The 26736-nt window shown below is 42.5% G+C and overlaps 1 protein-coding gene across 2 annotated transcripts in view; it reads right to left on the bottom strand.

Moving 5' to 3' along the window:
- Window positions 1–26736, bottom strand: part of rngtt (RNA guanylyltransferase and 5'-phosphatase) — a 130775-nt gene that overhangs the window by 80492 nt on the left and 23547 nt on the right. For both annotated transcript variants that reach the window (XM_064990630.1, XM_064990631.1), the window contains exons 10-11: window positions 20434–20569; window positions 16972–17043 (exon numbers count right to left, since the gene is read on the bottom strand). In XM_064990630.1, coding sequence (XP_064846702.1) covers window positions 16972–17043; window positions 20434–20569 — 208 coding nt within the window. The remainder of the gene's footprint in view (window positions 1–16971; window positions 17044–20433; window positions 20570–26736) is intronic.

Raw genomic sequence — 26736 nt, 5'->3', positions numbered from 1 at the left:
ACTGTAGAGAATGAGACACTTCAGCAGCCGTATAACGCAGCCGCCTTGGTGACATGGCTCACCTCCAACTCTGGAAATCTTCACACACAACCTCGAAAGACAACCAATGTGTCCCAAATGGCTCCCTATTCCCTATGTAGTGCACTAATTTGGTCCAGAGCTCATATGGTTCTGGTCGAAAGTAGTGCACAACATAGGAAATATGGTGCCATTTGGGATGCACGACTCCCGCGCCTGCCTGCTAGGCTTCAGTAACTTTGGTTGGGCTTTGTGAAGACAAATATAATTACTACTATTATGAATGGATGGTGGGCAGAGGGGATTATGTAAACACCCCGTGAGCGAAAAGCGAGAGTTTAGTAATTTTCTTTTAAGAAGATTTATTGCTTTTTGAATTCAAATGTATTATGCTCAGACTCAAGGTGCAATTATGCTCAGACTCAAAGTTTCCGATTCCATTACAATTAAGAATGTGTTTACACTACAGCAGCTTTCAGAATTTTTAATTTTTGGGGGGATTCACTCGATGTCTTAACTTATGGTGCAATTTCAACATTTGGTTGTGCATCAACAGATTTTTATCTTGTTATGTCAGTCACTGACAGTCAATTAGCCCATGTCAGATAATTGTTTTTAGATTGACAACTCAGTCTAGCCATCACTTTTGTTTGGGGGGGGGGGGCTCTGACTGCATGTGTGGGTATGGATGTGGTTACGCAGACCCGCGAGCCACCGCGGACCGTCATGGGGAGTTTAGATTTTTCTGGGCCCCACCCTCATCAAAGTTGCCCATCCCTGGGCTAGACTTTGGCTCGTTGAAGCAGTTCCTGCGCATTTCACAACACAGCGTCACTGGATGATTGAATTCTAACCAATTCACAGCAACTCAAAGCAGAGCGTAATGTTCCTGGAACAACAACTGGTATTAAAGCCAAACAATTTTACACTATCTGTGTGTCATAGGGGGAAGAACACGGTGGAAGTGTGTGAGACAGCTACAAGTGATTCAAAACAGTTATTCTGGGCATGTGCAGTCCTCGAGACTGTTCAGGTACAGTTCACTGGGTACAGTATGCCTGCTGCCAGAGATAGTCTAGACTAAGAAATACCAAGTTTCTCCAACCTTACCTTTTACGTTTTGATTTGTGCTCTTAAAATCGAAATTCAAAGGGAGCCCTTTTGAAAGTTTGAAAAGCGCATTCAAATTCACTTGACCAGGCAAAGTACAAAGATCAATAGGAGTCAATTAACATAATTAATGCCATGGCATTTTGTTCATACAGCCAGAAAAGCCAAAAATGATACAAGGGACAGATTAAACAAAGCATGACAAATATATGCACAAAGTTAAATAACCCAATTTAATTAATCCCAAGGGACACTAGGCTACCCTGCCAGGGCGGCATGGTAGCCTAGTGGTTAGAGCGTTAGGCTAGTAACCGGAAGGTTGCAAGTTCAAATCCCCAAGCTGACAAGGTACAAATCTGTCATTCTGCCCCTGAACAGTTAACCCACTGTTCCTAGGCCGTCATTGAAAATAAGAATTTGTTCTTAACTGACTTGCCTAGTTAAATAAAGGTTTAAAAAAAATAAACACTAGAAAGCATGCTATGGGATAAATGTGGATTTTTAGAGCTCTGCTTAATTTTGAAAAAATAAATAAATGCATATTTATCTTAATCTCTCACGACCTATAAATTCAAACATTATCTGACAAGATGAAAAGGCACAAAAAAAACTAAACAAGGTACTTTGGACAAGACGGACTAGGAATCAATGCTAATATCGCCGACCCACAAGGAGTTAGCTGAAGATGCTTGCTCCCAAGAGCTCCCCCTCAGAACTCACTCAGAGCAACCTACTGGTTGCTATAAACAAATTAAGTGAGGAGGTAGACACAAAGTTGGCTGCTATCTCAAAGAATATTGGAACTATGACCGGAACTGTGAATGAAAGGTGCATGAGGTCGAGCAGACGATCACGAGGCCAGGCTACAGGACATTGAGAAACAGTGCAAAACGTTAAACTGAAGAGAGAGAAAAAAAAAAAAATTCTGCTGAAAACCTGCCTGGAAATGCTTAAATCGCATTCACGATAGCAGAACATCCAAACCTTTGGGATACAGGAAGAGAAAGGGAGGCCCACTGAATTTGTAAATGATACCGGCACTGCTGGGGAGTGAAAACTTCAAAACACACATCCTGACCGATCGCACACACAGATCATCCGCACCAAAGCCAGTCAAGGGCGCACCACCAATGCCATTCATCGCACACCTGCAGATCCACTCAACTATAATGGAGCTAGGGTGTCCTTCTTCCCAGATCTTACTTTGGAGGTGAGGAACGAACTGAAATATTATGATGAGCTGCGCAAAAAAGGCAGGGCAGCCAACATCCGATATGGATTCCTTTTCCCAGCCAGGTTCAAGGTGACAGTCGAGGGATCATCGCGCTTGTTTGATACTCCAAAAGAAGCCAAATTGTTATTGGCAAGCAAGCTCTCTGGCTGAGGAACCAAACCTGTCGTGTCAGACGGCTAAATGGCCAAATATAGGCCAGTACTGTGTTTGAATTTCTTGCCGATGCTCATTACGATGAACATTGGAACTTATGATTGGTGAGATGTTATTGTTTATAACATTGTTTAGCCCCACTCATCATCTCTGTGAGAGTTAAGATGTATTTTTTGTTTTGCTTTGCAGAGCATCTATAGATGCGGAGTTAAGTTAGGTTATATGTCTAGGCACCACAAGGTTTGTGTGATAGTCAAGCGGTGCTTTGCTGGAGGAAGTCACTCAGTAGTCAGATCAAATTGAACTAAGGTTGGGATGGGGGGGGGGGGTGTCTGTGTTTTATATTTAGTTTCAGTACAGGTGGTATGATAAGTTCCAGGATGGTGGGACATTTTTGGTTTTATGACAAAAACTATTTGTTCTAAAACAAGTAACGGCACATCGTGACCGGGCACAGAGTAGGTCCATATAGATCACCATCTACTGTCCCCATAAAGATAACCATCTACTGTCCCCATATGGAATAAAGATAGTACGTTGAAACTGTAATGGCTTAGGTCAGTTCGTTAAAAGAGTTAAGGTTTTCTCCCCCATCTTCAATCACTGTCCGGTGTCATGGTGTTTCTTCAGGACACTCATTAAAAAGGCATGGCTCGGACCAAACTACAAGTCGGCTGGATTGGTCAGATATACCAGTCAAATTTTGATGCAAAAGCGAGGAGGGTAGCTATTCCTTTTATTTACTCATCCTTGATTTCAGATCCTAATGTCAGTATATTATTGCGGTTGGTACACTGAATTGGATACCAATAACCTTGGTTAATTTATATGGTCACAACTTCGATGATCCATTATTTTTCCAAAGGGTATTAAAGTCCAAAACAAATATATTGGATACAAATGTTATTGTGAGCGGCGACTTCAACTGTATTTTGGATCCTCCTAAATACAAAATATTGGATCCACTCTTTTCAATCCCGCTGCAAGGATAACGACAAAATACTTTTTGTGATTGGAGAACACATCGGGAGGGATCTTAGACCAGCGATTCTCAAATGGTGAGTTGCGACCCAAATTTGGGTCCTCGGATATGTCGTGAATTATTCTATGGATGAGGTTTTCAAAGAACATTTGTGAAGATTAGTATTATATATATTTTTTAAACTTTTGTTCTGAAACACTACTGCTACACATTGGCGTGCAGTGCATTGCTTATTGTTGCTGGCATTACACATACACTGTGTGTCCGTGATAGCTACATTCTGACTCTGAGCTTTTACGCCATACGCACTAATCCAATAAAATGAGAGCGTTCTTGAGGACAGAACGTGCCAGACCACAGAGTGCATAGCAAATGACTACTATGCCCTGCAACTGGATGAATCCACAGATGTGGCAAACCATGCTGGAAGAGATGGAAAATGGAGATGGAAGAACATTCCAGAAGGACAACCAGCACTCCACCAATCAGGCCTTTATGGTACAGTGGCCAGAAGGAAGCCACTCCTCAATAAAAGGCATGACAGCCTGCTTGGAGTTGGCCAAAAGGCACCTAAAGCACTCACAGGCCATGAGAAATAAGACTCTGGTCTGATGAAACCATGATTGAACTCTTTGGCCTAAAATGCCAAGCGTCACATCTGGAGAAAACCTGGCCCTATGGTGAAGCATGGGGGTGGCAGCATCAGTCTGTGGGGATGTTTTTCAGAATTTGTTCATAACTGACATGCCTGGTTAAATAAAGGTTAAAAAATAAATAAAAATACCCTGACTTGTTCTGAACAGTGGCACAAGCACCTGAATGCCCTCATGACCCCTTTCAATGCACACCAAAATGTCCCTGAAATGCATTGTGAAAGCTTAAGACTTTAATGTTGTATGTTATAACTTAGCTAGTCATGTCGGCCATACAACAAGCTTTCAAATTACGCCCACCTGACCCAGATTGCAATTTATAATAGACTGTTGTTGGAACAACAGTAATTATGTTGCAGGGTTGTGGTCCAAAAAAAAACCCAAACAAGCATGCTTGCTCTAGTTCCTCAACAGCACTGCCAGGAGATCTCAAAAAAGCACGTTATAGTTGAAGACTCTTCTTTCAGTCATAACACTGCATTGAAATTACTTAGGAACTGTGCTGATTAAACCCTTGAATGAGTAGGTGTGTCCAAACTTTTGACTGGTACCAGTAAAGAGTTGACAACTACTCATTCAAGGATTTTTCTTTATTTTACAATAAAACTATCAAACAACCATTATGGAATCACGTAGTAACCAAAACAAAAGAAGTGTTAAATCCAAAAAGATTTTATATTTGAGATTATTCAAAGTAGCCACCATTTGCCTTGACAGCTTTGCACACTCTTCAATTAAACAGGTGTGCCTTCTTAAGAGTTAATTTGCGGAATTTCTTTCCTTCTTAATGTGTTTGAGTCAATCAGTTGTGTTGTGACAAAGTAAAGAGAAACGACAGTCCATCATTACTTTAAAGACATGAAGGTCAGTCAATACGGAAAATTTCAAGAACTTTCAAGTGCAGTCACAAAAACCATCAAGCGCTATGATGAAACTGGCTCTCATGAGGTCCGCCACAGGAAAGGAAGAGCAAAAGTAACCTCTTCTGCAGAGGATAAGTTCATTTGAGTTACCAGCCTCAGAAATCAGCAATTAACTGCACCTCAGATTGCAGCCCAAATAAATGCATCAGAGTTCAATTAACAGACACATCAACAGTTCAGAGGAGACTTCGTGAATCAGGCCTTCATGTTTGAATTGCTGCAAAGAAAACACTACTAAATGGACACCAATAAGAAGAAGAGTCTTGCTTGGGCCAAGAAACACAAGCAATGGACATTAGACCAGTGGAAATCTGTCCTTTGGTTTGATGAGTCCAAATTTTTGAGTTTTGGTTCCAACTGCCGTGTCTTTGTGAGACGCAGAGTAGTGAACGGATGACCTCCGCATGTGTGGTTCCCACCTTGAAGCATGGAAGAGTAGGTGTGATGGTACTATGCTGGTGACATGGTCTTGATTTATTTAGAATTCAAGGCACACTTAACCAGCACGGCTACCACAGTATTCTGCAGCGATACGCCATCCCATCTAGTTTGCGCTTAGTGGGACTACCATTTGTTTTTCAAAAGGAAAAATGACCCAAAACACACCTCCAGGCTGTGTAAGGGCTATTTGACCAAGAAGGAGAGTGATGGAGTGCTGCATTAGATGACCTGGCCTCCACAATCACCCGACCTCATCCCAATTGAAATGGTTTGGGATGAGTTGGACCGCAGACTGAGGGAAAAGCAGCCAAACAAGTGCTCAGCATGTGGGAACTCCTTCAAGACTGTTGGAAAAGCATGCCAGGTAAAGTCCAAGAGTGTGCAGAGCTGTCATCAAGGCAACGGGTGGCTACTTTGAAGAATCTCAAATATGAAATATATTTAGATTATTATCATTTATTTATTTTTTTAAATACTTTTTTGGATAGTACATGATTCCATGTATTATTTCATAGTTTTGAGGTCTTCACTATTATTATACAATGTAGAAAATAGTAGAAATATCTAAACTTTTGACTGGTACTGTATATGAGTTAAGTTCTGTTTGGGCCTCCAAATGTGTGATTCTAATCAACACTACAGTAAATGTTCATATCTCTGTCTTTTTGTATTGGAAAATAATAGATTTAAAAAAAAAAAATTATAACAAGAGTCTTGGGACCTGTCCCATAAAAAACAAATGAATGAATTAATAAATCAAAACAAATGAATGAATTCATCCCACAAAAGAATGTATCATATAGCCTCAGTACACTGAGGAGTGGCTTCATTAGGAGCTTTTTTCCATCTACGTAACATTGCAAAAATCAGAAACTTTGTCCAAAAATTATGCAGAAAAATTCATCCATGCATTTGTCACTTCTAGGTTAGACTACTGCAATGCTCTACTTTCCGGCTAACTGGATAAAGCACTAAATAAACTTCAGTTAGTGCTAAATACGGCTGCTAGAATCCTGACTAGAACCAAATGTTTGTATCATATTACTCCAGTGCTAGCCTCCCTACACTTGCTTCCTGTCAAAGCAAGGGCTGATTTCAAGGTTTTACTGCTAACCTACAAAGCATTACATGGGCTTGCTCCTACCCATCTCTCTGATTTGGTCTTGCCGTACATACCTACACGTACGCTACGGTCACAAGACGCAGGCCTCCTAATTGTCCCTAGAATTTTTAAGCAAACAGCTGGAGGCAGGGGTTTCTCCTATAGAGCTCCATTTTTATGGAACGGTCTGCCTACCCATGTCAGAGACGCAAACCCGGTCTCAACCTTTAAGTCTTTACTGAAGACTCAACTCTTCAGTGGGTCATATGATTGAGTGTAGTCTGGCCCAGGAGTGGGAAGGTGAACGGAAAGGCTCTGGAGCAACGAACCGCCCTTGCCGTCTCTGCCTGGCCGGTTCCCCTCTTTCCACTGGGATTCTCTGCCTCTAACCCTAACCCTGAGTCACTGGCTTACTGGGGCTCTCTCATGCCGTCCCTGGAAGGGGTGCGTCACCTGAGTGATGTGGTCACTGATGTGGTCATCCTGTCTGGGTTGGCGCCCCCCCTTGGGTTGTGCCATGGCGGAGATCTTTGTGGGCTATACTCAGCCTTGTCTCAGGATGGTAAGTTGGTGGTTGAAGATATCCCTCGAGTGGTGTGGGGGCTGTGCCTTGGCAAAGTGGGTGGGGTTATATACTTCCTGTTTGGCCCTGTCCGGGGGTGTTCTCGGATGGGGCCACAGTGTCTCCTGACCCCTCCTGTCTCAGCCTCCAGTATTTATGCTGCAGTAGTTTGTGTCGGGGGCTAGGGTCAGTTTGTTATATCTGGAGTACTTCTCCTGTCCTATTTAGTGTCCTGTGTGAATTTAAGTGTGCTTTCTCTAATTCTCTCTTTCTTTCTCTCTCTTGGAGGACCTGAGCCCTAGGACCATGCCCCAGGACTACCTGACATGATGACTCATTGCTGTCTCCAGACCACCTGGCCGTGCTGCTGCTCCAGTTTCAACTGTTCTGCCTTATTATTATTCGACCATGCTGGTCATTTATGAACATTTGAACATCTTGGCCATGTTCTGTTATAATCTCCACCCGGCAAAGCCAGAAGAGGACTGGCCACCCCACATAGCCTGGTTCCTCTCTAGGTTTCTTCCTAGGTTTTGGCGTTCTAGGGAGTTTTTCCTAGCCACCGTGCTTCTACACCTGCATTGCTTGCTGTTTGGGGTTTTAGGCTGGGTTTCTGTACAGCACTTTGAGATATCAGCTGATGTACGAAGGGCTATATAAAATACATTTGATTGGATTTGATACAATGAAGGAAATATGATGTGTGGAAAAGGAAAAGCCTGTTGAGAACAAGACAAGCCACAATCAAGTGCATTATAGACGAGCTCTTAGCGAGCAATTCAACAGAGGGACTTGTAAGGAATCTATACATACACGGACATAAAATCTATAACATGCACCAGGGAAGTGCACCACCACAAATTAAGATGTCTTCCAAACAAAAAAAAGTGAGGAGCGGGAATACAGTAATTAGTGGAAATTCAGAGAAGCAGCAACAACAAAAACAGACTCAAACTTTGCTACTCTCTTGGCTAATCTGGGATGAAACACATTAAAATGGTCTGAGTCGTGACCTGTTGTCACTAGCAGCGTAATGATTAGGTTCCCCATGGGACCTCACCAGTGTTTTACAGTTGTTGTGGGCTCTGAAGCTTTTTAAAAAAGCAGGAAGAATTATAAAACAGTCGGAGAAAGGCATCTACGTCGTAAAAGCATTTTAGATTTCCAATGAACGCTGGGGAGTAGGGACAGTTATAGCTGTGTATTCACTAGGGCTGTCCCGACAAAAATAAATCTTGGTTGACAGAGTCATCTGTTCTTTTGACCAATCAAAATTTTAAAACATATTTTTCCAATATATAAACACATCCTATGCGTTTTAATCAAATCTCAACTATATGCACTGAGCTTGTCTGATGCTTTAAGCAAACTGTTTGATGTAATAATTAACCCACAAATGACAAGAGGGAAAGATCCGTTCACAGTCAGAAAAGATACAGTAGCACCGTCAAAGCTGTACAAAAAAGTCTGCAAACAAGCAAACACCGGACACAAATTATATTTACAATACCACGTTGGTAATAAAGCATAATTTGTTCGACCGCAACTTCTGGGGTAGCTAACTTTAGCTTGGTCCCTCGCTCGCACCAATACAAACAGCCTGAAAACAATGATCAGTAGAACCTGCAGTCATTTTCATTATTCTTAGCAATTATTTCGGAATCCTTGTGAGTTAGTATTAGCTAGGTTGCCACTTGTTGTTCGCCTATTGAAATTGAACTTCAGTTCATGAAAATAAATAGCTAGTCAGCAACTTAACCCTGTTTCCCAAAGCTAACTTCATCGACCGCACCGGATTATGTGTTGTGAAGCTAGCCACAATAAGGATTAGGCACAATAGTGGTATGTGCGGTTATCCTTCAAAGTAAAAAAGTGTCATTGACAGTAATGCAAATGAATACAAATAGTATAATTATGCCATACTTTTGTTTTGACAGCTAACCTCAAAGTCCACTATTGTGGCTAATCCTTATTGTGGCTAGCTTCACATAGATGGGTCCGCCCACCATTAATCAAATAAGAACGGTCTTATAATTGAAGGTTATTTTAGACGACACCTAACTATACAGTTAGCTAGCTAACTATAGCTACTGAAACAGATTATGTTGTGTTATTTGACACGTCAAAGTGTGATTTGACGTGTATCTATCTTTATGGACACGCAAACACCCAAACAGCGTTCCATAGAAATCCTGGTTGAGAATGAAACGACTGAACAAATTAACAACAAAACAGCAAAGCAAGTAAGTGAAACAAATAGGTTTTGATAATGTTTTACTGGTAATGGGGACATACGTAAATGCCAACAAAATAACTTTTTGGTCAGTGTGGTGCGTGGGTCACCTTTATTTAACTAGGCAAGTCAGTTAAGAACAAATTCTTATTTACAATGATGGCCCGGACGATGCTGGGCCAATTGTGCACGGCACTATGGGACTCCCAATCACGGCCGGATGTGATACAGCCTGGATTCGAACCAGGGACTCTAGTGATGCCTCTTACACTCAGATGCAGTGCCTTAGACCACTGCGTCCATGTGTGTGTGTTAACTATTTAATTGTACTAGAATGCTTAGGAGAACGCTAAAATTATAAATATCGGTTATAGGGTTTTTCTTTTGGCAAGGAAAATATTAAATATCGGTGCATCACTAGATTAGACCTAATTAAGTTGGGGTTTCCTCTCTCCTCACTATTCTTAGACAATTAAGGCAACGGCTGTTTTCTCGTCTCCTAACTCCACTGCTGCCTCCGCCGCATTGTTCTCAACACCAATATGCTGGTTAACTTTGCTATTATGTATAAAGCAACATAAAGCAACGCATCTAAGAAAAGGTGCCAATACAACAGTGCACTGATATGTTTCAGAACTGCGGACAGTGAACACTATCCAACGTGGGAGAAAGCACCTTTCTTATAAAATAATATTTTTATTTTTGTTGCACCATTGTTCTTATAATATAACCATATACAATTTCAGTAGCAAATGTCAGACTGTTGGACTGTGCCATCCCCACTGCCTCCGCAATTGCACAGTCCACTCAGACCAATGTCTTGTAGTATTGACAAACTATGGGGAGACGGCAGTGATCAGTGACATCACAACAAAGACCAGACTCTCTGCATTGGAAATCCCCATGGTCAAAACTTAGACCATAGCAGTGTGGCCCTAGGCTGGTGTGCAGCAGAGCAGAGCCAGTCTGGCTCTAACGCTCCAAGGTGACTGCAGGGGAGCACACAAACGCACGAACAGACAGACCCAGACACACACACAGAAGCCTCTGGGTGACAGGAGGTATGGCAAGGCTTAACACGCATGCAGAACAGTTATCTCAGCAGGCACGACACAGCAATAAGGACTACCGGGCTAATATCAACGGTATCACTCAGCGTTCACACGCAGTGTATAATGAGAACATCATTTTTTTTCTTCTATCACACCTAATGGCACACCTGACCTCATCTGAGCATAATGTTAACTACATAAGTCACTTGGCCATTGGCTTTTTAACTTCAATTTAATGTCTTCCATTAGAAAATCAATTAAGCATAAACAGTGATGCGCTGTCAGGAAATGAAAAATATTAAATATGGAGATGAGTCTACTGTGACATTTCGTCTTTATCATGACACAGCTCTTGGATTCCTCCCCAGTTGGTGGCTGACAGTGAGTGGCAGGGTTTAACTCTGGGGTTGACAGACAGGACCTTTCCAGGAAAAAAAAGAAAATCGTATTTAAAAACCCCTGGCAACAACATAAAATAGAAACATTCTTTCCTTGACTCCAGGTGGTGGTTAGGGTCAAGAAATTACATTTTTCAAGAGGCAACCAATCATACACAATGGATCAGCATTGTGGCATTGTGTAGAATGACTATTGATGTTATGAACCGTAATGAAGTAATGAAGCACGAGCTATAAATCAATCCATAGAAATAAAAAATTGTAAATGTAACCAAATCGACTCAACCCTACTGCACAAACCCTTCAACAAAATCTGTGTAACCTCGATCTATAGCCACCACATAAGGTCAAAGGGAAACATCCATAGAAATAAAATCGCTTGTCTTTTTACTTATATTTTCCCCTTTATTTAAATCAGGTTAGATAAGACATTGAGAACACATTCTCTTTTACAACAAAGAGCTTCCAACAAGGAGCAATGACTCCGGCAGCAAAGCAGACAAGTAAGTAGCGACTGGTGATTGATTGTAACACCCTCACAGGGCAGCAGGCAGGCAGGACACTAGGTGGTCCTCTCAGTGTGGAGCCAGGTCTGGGCGGCTTGACTAGGATAATGGAGGAGGCCAATAATGGGCTAGGTACTGGGGATCAATACTGCAGCACTTAGTGACGGCTCCGGGACACACGCAGTGCTGCTAACCTCTGTGCCTGATTCTTGCCGGATCATTCATCTCTAAGCTCGTCTTGTATATGAAGATGAAGATAGGCAATAGGTATCATTAAGGCTTGTGGTTATACTGTATTTTAATTTATACAGTAGAAGTCGGAAGTTTACATACACTTAGGTTGGAGTCACTAAAACTTGTTTTTCAACCACTCCACAAATTTCTGGTTAACAAACTATAGTTTTGGCAAGTCGGTTAGGACATCTACTTTGTGCATGACAAGTAATTTGTCCAACAATTGTTTACGGACAGATTATTTCACATATAATTCACTGTATCACAATTCTAGTGGGTCAGAGGTTTACATGCCCAGTTGACTGTGCCTTTAAACAGCTTGGAAAATTCCAGAAAATGATGTCATGGCTTTAGAAGCTTTGATAGGCTACTTGACATAATTTGAGTCAATTGGAGGTGTACCTGTATTTCAAGACCTACCTTCAAACTCAGTGCTTCTTTGCTTGATATCATGGGAAAATCAAAAGAAATCAGCCAAGACCTCAGAAAAAAAATTGTAGGCCTCCACAAGTCTGGATCATCCTTGAGAACAAATTCCAAATGCCTGAAGGTACCACGTTCAGCTCTACAAACAATAGTACGCAAGTACAAACACCATGGGACTACGCAGCCATCATTCTGCACAGGAAGGAGATGCGTTCTGTCTCCTAGAGATGAACGTACTTTGGTGTGAAAGGTGCAAATCAATCCCAGAACAGCAGCAAAAGGACCTTGTGAAGATGCTAGAGGAAACCGGTACAAAAGTATCTATATCAACAGTAAAACAAGTCCTATATCGACATAACCTGAAAGGCCGCTCGGCAAGGAAGAAGCCACTACTCCAAAACCTCCATAATAAAGCCAGACTAAGGTTTGCAACTGCACATGGGGACAAAGATCGTACCTTTTGGAGAATATTTCTAACTGTATGGCCATAATGACCATCGTTATGTTTGGAGGAAAAAGGGGGAGGCTTGTAAGCTGAAGAACACCATCCTAACCATGAAGCATGGGGGTGGCAGCATCATGTTGTGGGGGTGCTTTGCTGCAGGAGGGACTGATGCACTTCACAAAATAGATGGCATCATGAGGGGGGAAATTATGTGAATATATTGAATCAACATCTCAAGACATCATTCAGGAAGTTAAAGCTTGGTCGCAAATGGGTCTTCCAAATGGACAACGACCCCAAGCATGCTTCCAAAGTTGTGGCAAAATGGCCGAAGAACAACAAAGTCAAGGTATTGGAGTGGCCGTCACAAAGCCCTGACCTCATTCCTATTGAAAATTTGTGGGCAGAACTGAGAAAGCCTACAAACCTGACTCAGTTACACCAGCTCTGTCAGGAGGAAATGGGCCAAAATTCACACAACTTATTGTGGGAAGCTTGTGGAAGGCTACCTGAAACGTTTGACCCAAGTTAAACAATTTAAAGGCAATGCTACCAAATCCTAATTGAGTGTATGTAAACTTCTGACCCACTGGGAATGTGATGAAAGAAATTAAAGCTGAAATAAATCACTATTATTCTGCCATTTCACATTCTTAAAATAAAGTCGTGACCCTAACTGACCTAAGACAGGGAATTTTTCCTAGGATTAAATGTCAGGAACTGTGAAAATCTGAGTTTAAATGTATTTGGCTAAGGTGTATGTAAACTTCCGACTTCAACTGCACCGGTATTGATGCGCGGACCAGTTTGGGTTTTTACTTTACCTTCTATAAAACAGCATTTCAATGTTTGGTTTGTTAAATGTGATACACCACATTGTTTTTATAGTTTACGCCGATAGTTCAGTGGTCTCCCTCCCTCACCAAACCCACCCTGTCATTCAAGGAGTGCAGTTGGTGTTGCTCGACCACAAGATCATTTGCCGATGGTTCCCGCTTCAGTCTGCATGGTCAATGCAGCAGATGCAACAACATGTTGACGACAACAATGTTACTTTCCACTTTGCTTCTTAATATAAATCCACAAGTGTTCTATAATTACACAATTAGTTTGTGTACAGAACTGTCTGCAAAGAGCTAGTGTCTTTTCTTAGCAAATTGTGGCTAAAATAAATCATGTTAGCTGCTAATGCTAATCGCAAGTAGGCTGGCTATAATAAAATGTACTGAGTCAGAGCAAACGTAGCTAGCAAACACAGCCTTATACCAGCGCTGGCGTAGGCCTAAATTAGCATGCCGTTTGTGTAACAGTATGTTCTAAATCACAGATGAATAGGCAAAGCATGAATATGTTAGACAAAGATTATAGGGTCCCATTCCCCTGGGAAACACTGACCAACACGTTGGTTCCTACCCTGTCACAATAACACCTCCATAGAGATCCTACTTGTATTCTAATTATTAATTCTATGAACACCTCCATGGCATTTTTATTCGTTTTCATGTCAAACACTATTCAAAGGGTCCCACTTTTACATTCTAACTGTAAAATTAAAATAATATTTATATTTCAACGATTACAACAGTTAACCCTAGTGTTTTGAGCTACATCGAAAGTCAAATAGCAATATTTGGTTAAAAATAAGGCCTATACTTTTTGCCCATATCGTGCAGTCCTACATGGAAATTATATCAAATGAGATCAACTTTTGGATGAATTGTGACTGAACAGTATAAAACAGACGGAAAAACAGAGAAAGCCCCACTGAACACACTTAGAATGTATGTGTTGCCACCCGAGGGTCATACACAACTCAAAGCAAATTTAGAACTTGTATTACTCAAAAACATAAAATACTCTCATCCTGTCAAAAATGTGAACAAAAATATTGTGACACACAAACAACCGTTCGAAAGTTTGGGGTCATATTGATCAGAAATAGTGTAGACAATGTTAATGAGTATTGTAGCTAGAACAGGGAGTATTGTAGCTAGAACAGGCTGATTTCCTGTGTTCCAATGGCACGTTGTGTTAGCTAATCCAAGTTTATCATTTAAAAAAAGCTAATTGATCATTAGAAAATCATTTTGCAATTACATCTGAAAACTCTTGTCCTGATGAAAGCAGCAATAAAACTGGCCTTCTTTAGACTAGTTGAGTATCTGGAGCATCAGCATTTGTGAGTTCGATTACAGGCTCAAAATGTCCAGAAACATTTTTCTTTTGAAACTCATCAGTCTATTCTTGTTCTGAGAAAGGCTATTCCATGCGAGATATTGCCAAGAAACTGAAGATCTTGTACAACACAGTACTCTATTCCCTTCACAGAACAGCGCAGACTGGCTCTAACCAGAATAGAAGGAGGAGAAACAGACGCCTCACAAGTCCTCAACTGGCAGCTTCATTAAATAGTACTCGCAAAACACAAGCCTCAAAGTCAACAGTGAAGACGTGACCCTGGGATGCTGGCCTTCAAGGTAGAGTTGCAAAGAAAAAGTCACCTCAGACTGGCCAATAAAAAGAAAAAGATGGGCAAAAGAACAGACCCTGGACAGAGGAACTTTGCCTCGAAGGCCAGCATCCCGGAGTTGTCTCTTCACTGTTGACATTGAGACTGGTGTTTTGCAGGTACTATTTAATGAAGCTGCCAGTTGAGGACTTGTGAGCCTTTTAACATGATAAACTTGGATTAGTTAACACAACGTGCCATTGGAACACAGGAGTGATGATAAATGTAGATATTCCATGAACAATCTTCCGTTTCCAGCTATAATAGTCATTTACAATATTTTAAATATTTTTTTTATTTTACCTTTATTTTACTAGGCAAGTCAGTTAAGAACAAATTCTTATTTTCAATGACTGCCTAGGAACAGTGGGTTAACTGCCTGTTCAGGGGCAGAACGACAGATTTGTACCTTGTCAGCTCGGGGATTCGAACTTGCAACCTTCCGGTTACTAGTCCAACGCTCTAACCACTAGTCTACCCTGCCGCCCCAACATTAACAATGTCTACACTAATTCTGATCATTATTTTATGAATTTTTTTAAATGGGGGATTTTTGTTGTTGTTGCTTTTCTTGCAAAAACAAGGACATTTCTAAGTGACCCCAAACGTTTCAATGGTAGTGTGTGTGTGTGTGTGTGTGTGTGTGTGTGTGTGTGTGTAATATATGCAATGTTGCCCAGCCCTAGGCATCAGCACTAGCTATAAGTTCATTAGACATCAGTAGGAACCAGTGGAGGCTGCTGAGTGAAGGACTGCTCACAATAATGGCTGGAACGGAGCAAATGTAATGGCATCAAACACATGGAAACCATGCGATTGATGAATTTGATACCATTCCAACTATTTCGCTCCATCCATTACCACAAGCCCGTCCTGCCCAATTAATGATCCACCAACCTTCTGTTGTAGGAACACTATCTGCCACCACCTTGTTTTACTCGGGCTCTTAAAATAGCATACAGAACATTTCTCATGAGAAAAAACAGCAGCAATCTCACAGCTCAGTGAAAATGAGTTCTGAGGATGAAGCCAGAGAATACATAATCAAGGTGCGTTCTGAATATTACCCTATATATTGCACTGCCCATAGGGCACTGGTAAAAAGTAGTGCACTTTGTAGGGTACAGGATGCCATTTAGGATGAAGTCTTACACTTCTATACCAAATATTCTCAGAAAATTGATCTGTGGCAATTATCCCCCCCCCGCAACTAATTAGCGGTAAATTGATAATAATTAGTTTCAGTTTAGAAGAAAATCAAGCTCAATGATCCTTAGCTGGGTGTATTCAGAAGTTGGTCCATACAACGGAACTTGCGAGATAGAAAAACAAATATGTAGTTTACGGATGCAGTTAAGCATTCAAAAAGTCACAGGCCCGCCAAAACATAAAACAGGCTTGCGGTCAGAGGCCACTCAAACTGCTGTCTGAGGGAGATATATACAAAATGGTTTTGCAAACTTGTTTAGCAATTTCAGAATGGCTGCTCAGTCCTCAGACCGTAGCACCTGTGATAGTCTCAGACAGTGTCATGGATCTGGCTGACCAGCGAGCCGAGAGGTCTGGGGGGGGCAGTCTGAGCTGCTCCCCTCTCCTGCTCTCCCCTCTCGGGCAGAACTAATCAGTCTGACATACAGACAGGCTGCTGTCTGCCACCATGAACAGTGGCAGGACTGACAATGGTGATAGCGAAATACTCAACAGACAGTTTATCTCAGGGCTTCTCTCTCACGCCCAGCCCTGGTCTGATGATCTATTTATATTCTGTCCTTAACCAGGATCACCAGGGACTGACACTGTGGACTAGACAGGGGACCAGAGCGAGGTCAAAACAGGGGGCAGAGTGGCTGCTAATGGGCCTGGTGGTTATGGGGGACTGACTGACCCTGAGCGTACTGACTGCAACCTGATAGGTCTGGCACCTCTTCAGGGATGTAGGGTGATTTCATGGGCAACAAGATCTCTGCTGAACGGGCATGGCACTACTCACGTTGAATTTGATGATGTCATAGATCAGGTAGCGCGGGACGGGCTGGCCGTTTACCTTGTCGATAATCATCTCCTGTGGAAACAAGAGACAGAGGGGGTGATGAGGACAGACAGAAACCGAGAGGGAGAAAGACACCGAGAGACAGAGGCCGAGAAAGAGAGATGGGGGGGCATAATGCTAAAACCGTGTACGGGAGACACATTCTAAGAGAAATAATTCAAAATTTGTGGTCCAATCAGACAGGGAGCGAGAGGAGCTGAGCATGCTGGAAAGTGCCCATCAAACGATGGGGGGGGGTGTTTAAACTGAGCGCTCTTAAAAAAGTGGCTGGCTGTGTCTCCTGTGGGATACATACGGCAGACTGCGGCACACATCAGAGATGAGTACCAGGGAGAGGAATGGGAAACGGCAGCAGAAATAGATTTACACATTCAACATTGTGGAGTTGAGAATCAAGTACTTCAGAGCTGGTGAAAAGCCCAACTGACACATGACTGGGTTTCACAGCCACGTTATGCAACTAGGTGTCTGCCAGTTGAGGACTTTGTGAGCCTTTTAAAATGATAAACTTGGATTAGCTAACACAACATGCCATTGGAACACAGGAGTGATGGTTGCTGATAATGGGCCTCTGTACACCTATGTAGATATTCCATTTAAAAAATTAAATCAGCCGTTTTAAAGCTTAATTAGTCATGTATGACATTAACAATGTCTATTGTATTTCTGTTCAGTTTGATGTTATTTTAATGGAAGAAATATGCTTTTCTTTTAAAAACGAGGACATTTCTAAGTGACCCCAAACTTTTGAACGGTAGTGTGTATACAAGAGAGAGAACCAGAGAGAGCAATATATTTACACATTCATCATTCAACATTGTGGAGTTGAGAATCAGGGACTTCAGAGCTGGTGAGAAGCAAGAGAGAACTATAGCGAGCGAGCGAGCTAGAGAACGAGCGAGAGCGCGAGAACGAACGCGAGAACGAGCGCGAGAGCGAGCGCGAGAACGAGGGCGAGAGCGAGCGGGCGAGAGAGCGGGCGGGCGAGCGGGCGAGAGCGGGCGAGAACGGGCGCGGGCGAGAACGGGCGCGGGCGAGAGCGGGCGCGAGAACCAGCGAGAGCGCGAGAACCAGCGAGAGCGCGAGAACCAGCGAGAGCGCGAGAACCAGCGAGAGCGCGAGAACCAGCGAGAACCAGCGAGAGCGCGAGAACGAGCGAGAGCGCGAGAACGAGCGAGAGCGCGAAAACGAGCGAGAGCGCGAAACGAGCGAGAGCGCGAAAACGAGCGAGAGAGCGAGAACGAGCGAGAGAGCGAGAACGAGCGAGAGAGCGAGAACGAGCGAGAGACGAACGAGCGAGAGACGAACGAGCGCGAACGAGAGAGCGCGAAAACGAGCGACGAGCGAGCGCGAACGAGAGAGCGCGAAAACGAGCGAGAACGGGCGAGAGAACCGGCGAGAGCGCGGGAGAACCGGCGAGAGTGCGCGAGAACGAGTGAGAGAACGGGCGATCTCAAGAACAGGCGAATGAGTGATAGTGCAAGAAGGAGCGAGAATGAACGAGAGAGAGTGCGAGAACGAGCGATCTCAAGAACAGGCGAATGAGTGATAGTGCAAGGAGCGAGAATGAACGAGAGAGTGCGAGAACGAGCGAGAGAGAACAAAATATATTAATAATATCCCAATGAGTATCATATCGTAGGCTAAGCATCATACAGTACGCATCACCATTCTGACACATTACCTGTAGGAACATCAAGGGAACTACTGCTTTACAGCTAATATGGTACAATATCACTCCAGTTTTTGTCCTTTGAAGAGATCATACTCAAAATATTTACTCCATTGTGAGTGTACAAACAGACAAATAAAAGACAACACTGAGTGAATTGCTCTGGGGGATGAATATAGTTGTATCTCTGTGAGTTGACCTCTGTACATGCAGCAGTGCAGCACACTGAGGCAGTAACTGTTATGTATTGTGTGTGGGGGTGTATGAATAAGATAAAGTGACTAGCAGCAGAGCCACTACCACAGAAGAGCTTGTGATCAATCTGCAAACATGAAAATACATTTTAGGTCTCTGGGTAGAGTTCACTGAAAACAATGACATGAATTCCAAACACACAAGAGAAGCCTTGTGGCAGAGGCAGATTTTGTGTAAGTAGTAAGATTCTATGAATAATCTATGGAGGAAACTGAGCATAGCTGAGTCATGGTTCAGCCACTGGTTCTTTCTGGACATGGACTCTGTTAGCACCTGTCATCAAAAAAGGCACAATAACAAAAAGGACACCAAGAAGCCTTGACAGGCTAGACAGACTGTCACATCTGCAGAGTGGAGCTGCTTCAAAAGCCTGCTAATGTGTTCCCTGCACAAAAGGCACAAGCAAAGAGACAACCCACCATCTCAATCAGTCACTGTATTACCGAAGATGCTTGAGAATAATATTGCTCAGAGCATGAAAGACACGTCCGTCTTAGAGAAAAGTGAAGATGGCTAAGCAAACTCACCTCTCTAACAAGCCCCCCACATAATTGGGCTGCTGCACAGAAGACCAGGCATTGTACACCGACATGACGCATAATGGCATTCAGCCTCTTCTCTCCCGGTTCCGATTAGGGAGGGTGATAATGACTGGTGTCTTGTGCACCTGCTGCTTGGGGAGTGGTGGGACCTGGCTAAGTCCCAAATGGCACCCTATTCCCTGTGTAGTGCACTACCTTTGACCAGGGCCAACAGGGAATATCACTATATTTGGAATGAACACCTTCTCTAGTACAAAAACTCCAGTAGCCCGGAATGGCCTGTTATTACACGGTGAAGACATGACAGCCACTAACAATTAGCCTCCTGGGAGGAAGGCATCTACGCAGTACAGTACAATACAGAGCAGGATAAAGGAGGATGAATCTATGGTATTTCTGGTATGATTTACAAACAGTGTTTCCCCTCCTGTCTTGTAAAAGTGGATGTGATGGCGGACTGGGTGAAAGGCTCACTGCTCTCACTGTTCTCCTCTAGGCCTTGGTGTTGATAGGAGCCACAGGGTTCTCCTGGTGTGGAAGGAGGCTGACAACAGGTACTTTTTGCTGTCAGTCATGTGTAGGTGGAGCAGCAGGGCGATATGAATAGGGGTATGGGGCCAGGCAGGGGACAACGGGCGGGAAGAATAAAGACAGTATGAATCACCATTCTGAGACTTTTTTATTTTATTTAACTTGGCAAGTCAGTTAAGAACAAATTCTTATTTACAATGATGGCCTAGGAACAGTGGGTTAAACTGCCTTGTTCAGGGGCAGAACGACAGATTTTTACCTTGTCAGCTCTGGGATTCGATCTAGCAACCTTTTGGTTATGCTCTAACCACTAGGCTAACCACTAGGCTACCTGCCACCCCATCACCTGTGGGGGGGGGGGGGGAGAAGATAAAGGACACACACACAGAGTGAAGGACTTACCCCGTCAAGTAGTGTGTTGGCTAAGTGAACGCGGAGGTCTTTCCGAAAAGGGAATTCTAGGTTGGCTATGTGGAACACCGAGTTGTCTCTGTCGATCATGTGCACCTCATTCTTCCCATTTATCAGCATCATATACCTGTGGAAAATAGAGCAAAGAAACCCTCTTTAATAAGTTAACTTAACATTTTTAAGTTAACAACTATTTACTAGTAAGTAGCAAACATTCAACAAACAAAGCAGAAGCAGTATACATATTGAATGCTGTAAATTGATGGCAAAGTTTCACTCCAACTGGAATTGGCTTTTTACATGGATTAAAAACCAAGTCAGACAGCCATTTTATAGCAGACAAACAGCTGCATCTGGATTACTCCGAGCTGCAGATTCAACTGCATTTCTTACAGTTAAAAACAAAACTTTGTTGGGTTAATGCTGCAATATATAACTTTTTGGCAACCCGACCAAATTCACAAAGAGTATGTGATGAGTCAAAAAGTTTGTGCAAAAAGGGTCAAAGCAGATAGTCCTGGTAGCTATTGGTTAAATATTTAAAGCGGAAATATTCAACTTTTTGGGTGACCCCAGCAAATTCACATAGAAAGGTGTTATAGATCTGCCATTCTCCTTGAAAGCAAGTCTAAGAAGCGATAGATCAGTTCTATGTGCATATTTCTATGCTTCCAGTTATGTTTAGTTTTTGGGGTCTTTTACTTTCGGTTTTGTACACCAGCTTCAAACAGCTGAAAATACTATATTTTTAAATTATGGAAAATATATTTCACAGCAGTTTAGATGGTACAATACTTCTCTACACAACAACTGCTTGTTTTGTCACAAACTGAAATTAAGTGAACTATTATAATTTTTGCAACCAGGAAATGGTTACACCTTTAATGGAGTATCTGGGGAACAACACAGAATCAAACTCCAAACTTACCTCAAACTCCACTTACAAAAACAGCCTCATTATATTCCAGTGCACGTAGACACTTCCAAACCAATTCTCTCCTCTATTGACAAAACTGAATGACAAAAAAAATATCACAGGCTCTGATATATTGTGATGTTATGTCCTAAAGCACCTCTGCTTCAATGCAAATGTGCCAGCCTCCAGTTAGACATGGCTCTATCTTCAAATAGCACAATGTGCTGCTACATTCACAGGCAGTGGCGAGGCGAGTTGTTTCACTGATAGAGGAAGTTTTGGCACTAATCCCGAATTAGTTCCTTGGGCATTTGCAGGTGAGATACAAGACTTAGTTTGCATTAAGAAATACACTGCACTATCATTGGCCTCAGGAAGACCACATAAGCTTGCAGTACAAACACAGTCCTTCACCATTTTATCAAGATACTGTGGATGCATATTAATGTTTTTATTCTGAGAAAATTTGAGAAAGCTCTTTGACTACATCTACACTACAAGACATACACCACTGATCCAGCCATTCAGGAGGAGTGGTGTCCTTATCTCGCTCCTTCTCTTTGGCCTTGCAGATTCTTGAACAGTACTTTTTCAATGCCACAATAGGACACACACACACCGGTCCTCATTCAAATCACCACAGTGCCACACCAGATAATCCTACTGCTTTGAACTTTGTTTAATTAGAATATCCTCAAGAAAGAGAGGAGTGAAAGACAGGACATTGCAGTGCATCTCTGGGTTTTTTAAGAAGCTGCTAAGCAAATATGATAGGACCCAGGCTCTCTTGCTCCAGTCTACATATTTAAAATGGCTGATTCACGAGAGAGATGTGGAATGTGGTGGTGAAGAGGAAGACCAACTTATGTTGCTAGCAGTCTGTCACACCTCTGCCTGATTACTGTCTGATCCCTCCATCACACCACCCAGATGGAGGGATGAAGTGGAGGACACAAAGCTTTACTTGAATTACATACCTGCAAACATCAGCTTTCACACTCAGACAAACTCTTACTTTAAAAAAGGGAGGACAGTGAGTCACTTACTCACCGCCTCCGACAGGATGTCTGTTTGGTAACAGTGGTGGTGGTGGAGACCAATTAGAAGTTTGTGATGACAAAGGGGACTTGGGATGGACGTACAGTATGTTAAGGATGGGACAACCCCTATGATACCCATGGTATCACCCATAGCATAGACACACAGAGAATGGAAGAGTCCACAGACACTAAGGTGGGGGTATCTGGGTAAAAGATACAGAGGCAGTGGAAGGGGATAAAGTCTGAGTGCTCTAGTTCAGTGTTTCCTAGCTCCAGTCCTCAAGTACCCCCCAACAGCACACATTTTTGTTGCAGGCCCAGACAAAAACATCTGATTTAATTGTCATGGGCTTAGTGATTAATTGACAAGTAGAATCAGGTGTTCTTGCCCGGGACCACAACAAAAAGATGTACCGTTGGGGGTACTGGAAGACTGGAGGTGGAAAGACCTGCTCTTGTTGAGTCTCGAGCATGGCCCTCCAACCCTGTTCCTGGAGAGCTAACCTCCTGTGGGTTTTCGCTCCAACCCCAGTTGGAACTAACCTCGTTCAGCTTATCAACCAGCTGATTATTAGATTCAGGTGTGCTAGACTAGGGTTGAAGCGAAAACCTACAGGATGGTGGCTCTCCAGGAACGGAGTTTGGCGAGTCCTGATCTAGAGGTGTTGTCAAGATATGGGGCAAAACGCTGGTGCGAACACAAAGCTCATCAAAATCTCCTTCAGTTAGAGGTTTGAAATAGAAAAATGGCTACATGCACCAACAACCTCAGCAATCACAGATTGGATTCCATTTTATTGGGGGCATGGCAAAGAACAAAGAGCAAACAAAAGCTGTCAAGCCAATTGCTCCTGTTTGGGTAATTGAATTGAAAAAAATCTACAGTCAACAGGAAAACTTATGCGTAAAATGAAACGAAATTAAAGTCAACAGCAGAACATGAAAATGCCTGATCTGATTCCAGGGGTATGGAGGTTCCCAAGGGGAGCTGAGGGGATGTGATCAAACACGCACACACATTTCCTCTTACAATCAACACACAAAAGAATCTGCTCTGCAATGATTACGTGACAGAGTCGACGAATCCAGTTACATGCTTCCAGGAGGCCGACTGGCCGCCGCTCTCTCTCTCTCTCTCCATCGGCAAATGCCAAGCATTGAGTGAAGCAAGATGTTTTAAATGAGCAACTCTATCATTTCCTGTTTTATTCCTAAAAAGGTTAAGTATCCTAATCAACGCATCCTAAACCAGTGAGCAAATTAGCTTGCCTCCCCATTACACCACTTTATGACAATAGTGCAATCATGTAATGCTAATGGCACCCGGCTTATTATGCAAACTACTAAATTAACACAAAAGGTGGGCCTGGCCTATTGGGTGGCGATGTGAACCCATTTTAAAATGCAGTGACAGATGAACAGCTCTCCGGGGGAGAGGAGACTGGTGGTGGTGACAGAGATACAGCTGAAGTCAGAAGTTTACATACACTTAGGTCATTAAAACTTGTTTTTCAACCACTCCACAAGTTTCTTTTAACAAACTAGAGTTTTGGCAAGTCAGTTTGGACATCTACTTTGTGCATGACACAAGTAACTTTTCCAACAATTGTTTACAGACAGTGAAATAATCTGTATCACAATTCCAGTGAGTCAGAAGTTTACATACACTAAGTTGACAGTGCCTTTAAACAGCTTGGAAAATTCCAGAAAATGATCTCATGGCTTTAGAAGCTTCTGATAGGCTAATTGACATAATTTGAGTCAGTTGGAAGTGTACCTGTGGATGTATTTCAAGGCCTACCTTCAAACTCAGTGCCTCTTTGCTTGATATCATGGGAAAATCAAAAGAAATCAACCGAGACCTCAGAAGAAAAATTGTAGACATTTGCTCCCAAGGTTCATCCTTGGGAGCAAATTCCAAAAGCCTGAAGGTACCACAAGTATATACACCATGGGACCACGCAGCTGTCACACCGCTCAGGAAGGAGATGTGTTCTGTCTCCTAGAGATGAGCGTACTTTGGTGCGAAAAGTGCAAAATCAATCCCAGAAAAACAGCAAAGGACCTTGTGAAGATGCTGGAGGAAACTAGAGGTCGACCGATTATGATTTTTCAACGCCGATACCGATTATTGGAGGACCAAAAAAGCCACTACCGATTAAATCGGCCGATTATTTAATGTGTATATATACACACACACACACACACACACACACACACACACACACATACACACAGTGGGGCAAAAAAGTATTTAGTCAGCCACCAATTGTGCAAGTTCTTCCACTTAAAAAGATGAGGCCTGTAATTTTCATCATAGGTACACTTCAACTATGATAGACAAAATAAGAAGAAAAAAAATTCAGAAAATCACATTGTAGGATTTTTAATGAATTTATCTGCAAATAAAAATAAAGCACGGTCATCCATTTGTTTGGGGTGGATTTTGACTGATATAATCTGAGTGTCTGGTCTATTTATTATTTTTATTTTTTAAAATAAATCTACTAAACCTGCCACAGTGGTTGGTGGACCAAAAAGTTAATTTTAGGCCCGGGCGCACATGATTACCCCAAGGCCTTCAGCCTTGGTTGGGATGTAGGCTATAGACCTTCTCTTTCACACATCATTTACAAAATGCGAACAACCCATCTAGGTAAACGGACTGCTTTTAGAACACTGTCGGGGCCAGACGTATAATCTCATTCTAATCATTACATTGAAATGGTTCCAGGTGTGCCCTGGAAAGTGGAGCTGTAATAGTCCTCCACATCTCTACTCCACTGGAGGGGATCAATACTGGGCAGTGAGAACGACCCAGGTCTCTAGGGCTGTATCCTAAATGTCCTTACTTCCTAAATAGTGCACTACTTTTGGGGAAAATTATGCCATTTCAAATCAAATTTTATTTGTCACAGACATATTTAGCTGATGTTATTGCGGGTGTAGCGAAATGCTTGTGTTCCAAGCTCCAACCGTGCAGTAGTATCTAACAAGTATCTCCATCGTTTTGTTGACGTTGAGGGAGAGGTTATTTTCCTGGTACCACTCCACCAGGGCCTTCACCTCCTCCCTGTAGGTGCTCATCATTGTTGGTAATCAGGAATACGACTGTTGTGTCGTCTGCAAACTTGACTGAGTTGGAGCCGTGGGTATATCCACAGTCGTGGTTATATCCACAGTAAAATGAGTCCTATATCGACATAACCTGAAAGGTCGGTCAGCAAGGAAGAAGTCACTGCTCAAAAACCGCCATAAAAAAAGCCAGTCTACGGTTTGCAACTGCACATGGGGACAATGTCCTCTGGTCTGATGAAACAAACAAATAGAACTGTTTGGCCATAATGACCATCGTTATGTTTGGAGGAAAAAGGGGGAGGCTTGCAAGCCGAAGAACACCATCCCAACCGTGAGGCATGGGGGTGGCAGCATCATGATGTGGGGGTGCTTTGCTGCAGGAGGTACTGGTGCACTTCACAAAATAGATGGCATCATGAGGGAGGAAAATTAAGTGGATATTTTGAAGAAACATCAAGACATCAGTCAGGAAGTTAAAGCTTGGTCACAAATAGGTCTTCCAAATGGACAATGATGCCAAGCATACTTCCAAAGTCATTGCAAAATGGCTGAAGGACAATAAAGTCAAGGTATTTGAGTGGCCATCGCAAAGCCCTGACCTCAATCCTATAGAAAATGTGGGTGGAACTGAAAAAGCATGTGCGAGCAAAGAGGCCTACAAACCTGACTCAGTTACACCAGCTCTGTCAGGAGGAATGGGCCAAAATTCACCCAACTTATTGTGGGAAGCTTGTGGAAGGCTACCCGAAAGATTTTACCCAAGTTATACAATTTAAAGGCAATGCTACCAAATACTAATTGAGTGTATTTAAACTTCTGACCCACTGGGAACGTGACGAAAGAAATAAAAGCGCTATTATTATTCTGCCATTTCACATTCTCAAAATAAAGTGGTGATCCTAACTGACCTAAGACAGGTAATTTTTAGGATTAAATGTCAGGAATTGTGAAAAACTGACTTTAAATGTATTTGGCTAAGGTGTATGTAAACTTCCGTCTTCAACTGTATTACTGTTGTCCAGATGGGATAGGGCAGTGTGTACAGGTGCATCCTCAATCTACAAACAATACTCCATAATAACAAAGCGAAAACAGGTTACACCTTTTTGCAAATGTATTCTAAATACCTTATTTACATAAGTATTCAGACCCTTTGCTATGAGACTCGAAATTGAGCTCAGGTGCATCCTGTTCCCATTGATCATCCCTGAGATGTATCTACAACTTGGAGTCCAGTTGTGGTAAATTCAATTGATTGGA

The sequence above is a fragment of the Oncorhynchus masou genome, chromosome 16 (assembly GCF_036934945.1).
Source record: "Oncorhynchus masou masou isolate Uvic2021 chromosome 16, UVic_Omas_1.1, whole genome shotgun sequence".
NCBI lineage: Eukaryota > Metazoa > Chordata > Actinopteri > Salmoniformes > Salmonidae > Oncorhynchus > Oncorhynchus masou.
Note: the sequence above shows the minus strand (reverse complement) of the source record. Positions and strands in the feature narration are given on the sequence as shown.